This window comes from Nannospalax galili, unplaced genomic scaffold (assembly GCF_000622305.1).
Source record: "Nannospalax galili isolate Female #2095 unplaced genomic scaffold, S.galili_v1.0 scaffold1050, whole genome shotgun sequence".
Classification (NCBI taxonomy): Eukaryota; Metazoa; Chordata; class Mammalia; order Rodentia; family Spalacidae; genus Nannospalax; species Nannospalax galili.
In genome coordinates this window covers 535846-540640 of record NW_008329037.1, presented here as the reverse complement: position 1 = coordinate 540640, position 4795 = coordinate 535846, and the positions used below count along the sequence as shown (strand labels likewise).

Sequence of the window (4795 nt, the reverse complement as noted above, 5' to 3'; positions counted from 1 at the left end):
GGGTGTTCTCATTGTACTCCTCTAGATGACTTGATATTTGGTAGGGATATTTTATTTTGGTTTTTCATGTTATTATTTTTTTTCTGTGATTTTGACATGTGAATTTCTTTTGTAGTTTCTGATTCTTGTGTGAGACTCACGTCTTCAAGTTCAGGTTTGCTTCTTTTTGTGAACTTTATGTATCTTTGTGGTTTACTTTTTGGGCATGAAAAGCTGGTTTGGCTAAGCTTCTGGTTCTCTCTTTTGATTTTATATTGGTGTGGCAGGATTGCTTTTGTCTTCAGGAGTTCCCACAGAGGCCCATTTCAGATGAGGGTCAAATGTCTGCAGGCTTTCTCCTAAGGTCTGAATCCCTCCAGGAACGATTTTGGCCTCAGGAATTTATGGGTTGGACTGGCCTGGGAGCCTGGCCCAGGAAAGATGCTGGTCTAGGGCAGCTAGTGGCCGTGCCACCCAGAGATGCAAAGACAGATGGGGTGAGAAGAGGCCCCAAGGACTCCTGGGGACTGCACTGAGGAGCTGGGTTTGTCTGGATGCAAAGGATCAGGAAGACGAAAGGTCAGCCCCCGCGTCCCAGAAAGAGGCTGGTGGGTGGAGCCTTTGAGTTCTGTGTTTTCTACCATCTGAGACCCCCCCATGTCCCGTGCTTCCCTCTCCTTGGTCAGGGTATGTGCCTGGGACAGGACTCACTGTGTCCTTGGTACACAGCATATTGAGTGGGGCCTGGCCTTAGGGAAGGAGACAGGGGTGGCAGAATGACTGACCACCAGCTCAGTTTCTTTGGGAATCCTTGGTGAGATGCTCTGACCATATACGGCCAGCCGAACAGGTAGAGAATAAGGTAGAACAGGCCAGGCTCTCCCTCTGAGATTGGGTAGCACACGTAAATTAACGTATATTCTCACCCCCGAAATAATATTGTCATCTGGCCAGCACACACTGCCCCACAGTGCCCTTAACCTCCACAAGCTGGGACCTTAGCAAACAAGACTGAGCCATTATTTCCTTTTTGGGGGCAGAGAACCCAGTCTATCCTTGTAGCCTGTGGCCCTTCCCACAGCATGCTTGAGGGTAGGGAACTGGCACTGTTCCACCTTGACTGTGACCCCTGCCTGCGTATCAGCCAGGAGAGATGACAACCATTCTTCCTCCCAGAGCCACATAGGGCATCTGATGTCTTCATTCAAGTGACTGATGGGAATTGATCACTGTGTGCTTTGTTTGATAGCTTGTATGTATGTATGCATGTGGGGTATGTGGTGGGGGGTAGCTTATGCTGGCTTGTACATGTACATGTGGAGGCCAGAAGTCAACATCAGGCAATTTTGAGACATTGTCTCTCACTGAACCTGTATCTCTAAGTTTCAGTTGAACTGGCTAGCCAGTGAGACCCCGGGATCTGCCTGTTCTGGCCCCCAGCACTGAGGTTATATGCATACACTGCCATGCTTGGCTTTTATGTGGGTGTTGGGACTCTGAACTTTACCCACTAAGCCATTTTCCCAGCTCTTGCCTGGTTGCTTTTTCCAGACATATCTGTTGCTTCCCTCAAGTAGTATAACCATCATATGATGGAAGGAATAGACTCCTTCAGTTCACAAAGAAAATAAATAAAGGATGATATGTACATGGAAAATTAAAGCACCCTTTCAGGTATCCATTTGGCATTCTGGGGAAATCCATTTTGTTTTTATAAAATGACCAACAGTGGTTTCTGTTACTGTAGTGTAGTTGTTCATGTTTACATCACAAAATGACAACCAAAGTGATAATGATGTGTCAGCTAAGGCTCATGGATGTCACAAATATGTCTCCTGTACGATGTTGCAGATGTGGATGGGGGAAAGGCAGGTAGGGTATATGGAAACCTTTGAACCTTTTGATCAAGTTGTGTTGTGCACCTAAAATTGTTCTAAAAATAGTCTATTTAAAAGATATTAATAGGGGCTAGAGAGATGGCTCAGCAGTTAAGAGCACCAGCTGCTCTTTCAAAGGACCTGTGTTCAGTTCCCAGCACTCACATGGAGGTTAACAATCATTGGAAACTTCAGTTCCAGGAGATCCGATGCCCTTCCACAGGGCTTGCACGACATGCGTGCGCTTACATACATGCAGGTGAAACACTCAGACACATGGAAAATAAAAATAAGGAAATCATTAAAAAAAAATAAAAAAAAAAGCTAGCCCTGGTGGCCTATGCCTTTAATCCCAGCACTCATGAGGCAGAGGCAGGTGGATCTCCGTGAAATCGAGGCCAGCCCTGGTCTACATAGTGAGTTCCAGGTCAGCTGGGGCTACAGAGAGACCCTTGTCTCAAACAAACAAACAAAAAATAAAAATAAATAAATACCAGCCTGCCTACTTTCTCAGCGCGCTTTTTCCTAGGCGATGCTCCTCGGACTCGCGGTAGCATGTCTGCTTGCCGATCTCCCTCTCCCAGAAGCGCTTGAGCTCGTGGCAGGTGTTCCTGCAGAAGACCTCTCGGCGTGCGTACTGATTGTTCATCCCCTGAAAAAGAAAAAAGCTACTGAATCCCCCCAAAGCAGTATCTGTCCGATACTGCAGGGTCTGAGGGTCCATTGAATCCAAATGCTGAGCTTGAGGGAGCCCCTGGCTGTCTGAGAGCACCCCTGGTCAAGGGACCGTGTGATGCAAGGTGGAAGCTCCATGGTGTAGCTTGTATCTGGACAGGTGAGCTTCCTGGAGAAGGCTTCTGCCATTCTTTCCTCCTGAAAGGAGAACCGACTTTTACCAAATCAATAGAATCTGGACTAATGGCTTTTACTTAACCTTGCAACTAAAAAGCTACTGTTTACAAAGCAAACAAGCTCACTGAGCCATGTGCTCTTGTGACCTGGACACCTGACCTTGATTGCTCAGAAACCCACTTTGCCCTCCACCCCAGATAGTGAAGGAATGTGGATTTGGTGGAATTAGCAAATCAAGTACTGGAAGCCTGTGTATTGCGAGGACTGATGGGCATTGTGTATATGAGATATTTTAGGCCTAGGAATCAAAGAGCAAGAGATTGTCTGATAAGATAAGGTGGATCCAAGCTTGCAGTTCCTGAACTGATGCTAGAGAAAGGGTTTTGAATAAAAGTACAGGTGAGTTCTGGCTCTGGAGCACAGTTCCAGGAGACATCTGGAAGAATGGGTTTCCTCTGAGTTCTGGTCTACTCTTTTAAAAAAAAAATTATTATTTTGTGTGTATGAGTGTATTGCCTTCATGTATGTAAGTGCACCTGTGTTGTGCAATGCTTGCAGAGGGCAGAAGAGGGCATTGGATCCCCTGGAACTGGAGTTATAAACAGTTGTTAGCCGTCATGTGGGTGCTGGAATTCTGCAAAAACAGCCAGTGCTCTTAACCACTAAAGCCATCTCTCCAGTCCTCTGGTCTACTCTTAAAACTAAAGTCAAGAGTCAGACTGTTTATTCAGGTGTAACTATAGTGTAACTTAGTAACCACCATACCTCAGCTGCTTAGAGCAGGTATGTGGTGTGAAAAAAAAGTTCCTAGAAAAACTTCATCTTGAAACCGAAACCTTCTGAAAAGGCCGATCAGTTGATTAGAACTTCAGTGATTGTGGAGAGCTTGGAATGTTGCAAGTCCAAAGCCTAATTACCATATATCTTGGATCATCTTTAGCCCCCTAAACAGCCACTCTTTGCCTACTTCTGTTTCTGACAACATCCTGTGACTAACAGATAAAAACCTTTTGGAATGTATAACTTAGCAGACCACCAGATTCCACCAATCAAAAGATTATCATGATAGCATTGGAGTCTGTAGCTAGAATTTCTCTTTTGCTGTATCCGCTTACTTTATGTTTCCACCAATGTACTTGAAAAACATCTTAGTTTATGTTCTAGTTTGTCTTCAATTGCTGTGACAAAACACTCTGACCAATACCAGCTTAGGGAGGAAAGGGTTTATTTGGGTCACAGTCCGTTACTGAGAGAGTCCAAGGTAGGAACTCAGGGCAGGAACCTGGAGGCAGGAGCTGATGCACAGGCCACAGAGGAACGCTGCTTACTGGCTTGCTCCCCTGCCCCATGCTTGACCTGCTTTCTTATACAATACAGAACCACCTGCTCAGGAGTGACACCACCCACAGTGGTCTGGGCCCTCACACATCACTGACAGTGAAGAAAATGCCCCACAGATGTGGCCACAGGTCACTCCAATGAGGGAAACTCCCCAATTGAGGCTCCCTCTACCCAGGTGTGTCAAGTTGTCAACTAAAGCTATCCAGCACAATCTATGACTTTTCTTGTTCTGTTACTATAAAAACTCCATGAAACTGTTACCACATTGGAACATGGAATTTGGGGTTACCTGAGTCTGTGTTCCGGGGCCATGGTCACTCATATTTAGCTCCAGAATAAACTATCTCTTATCTTCTTTGAGATGAGAGTTGTGCTTTTGCATCAACACATACAACACACACACATCCAAGAGCAAGCGCTTTCAGGCTGCATGCACATGTGTAGTCACTGTGTATGTAATCATGCATGTCAGATGACCAAAATGTTCTTTTTTTTTTTTTTTTAACACAAAGAAATCTCCCAACTCCCAGAGCTCAGTGCATCTAGGAGGCCAGTCAAAACCAAGACTGGAAGTAAGTCCAAGGCCAATCTGAGCTACATCGAGAGTACCAGTCTAAGCTTTTGCATAGAAAGACCCTGTGTCAAAAGAAAGAAGGACAGCAAATGCTCCTGTCTGCTGCTGAAGTTCTCTGCAGAGAAGTGGGGGATGTGAGCCTGGGGGAGATGGCATGGCTCAAACAGAGAGG

At 45.7% G+C, this 4795-nt stretch overlaps 1 protein-coding gene across 1 annotated transcript in view; it reads right to left on the bottom strand.

Moving 5' to 3' along the window:
• The window catches only part of Fam240a (family with sequence similarity 240 member A), a 5390-nt gene extending 2644 nt beyond the window's left edge, over positions 1–2746 (bottom strand). The window contains exon 1 of the mRNA XM_008830856.2: positions 2363–2746. Within this exon, the coding sequence (XP_008829078.2) occupies positions 2363–2580 (218 nt within the window). The 5' untranslated portion in view covers positions 2581–2746. The remainder of the gene's footprint in view (positions 1–2362) is intronic.
• Positions 2747–4795: the final 2049 nt, after the last annotated feature.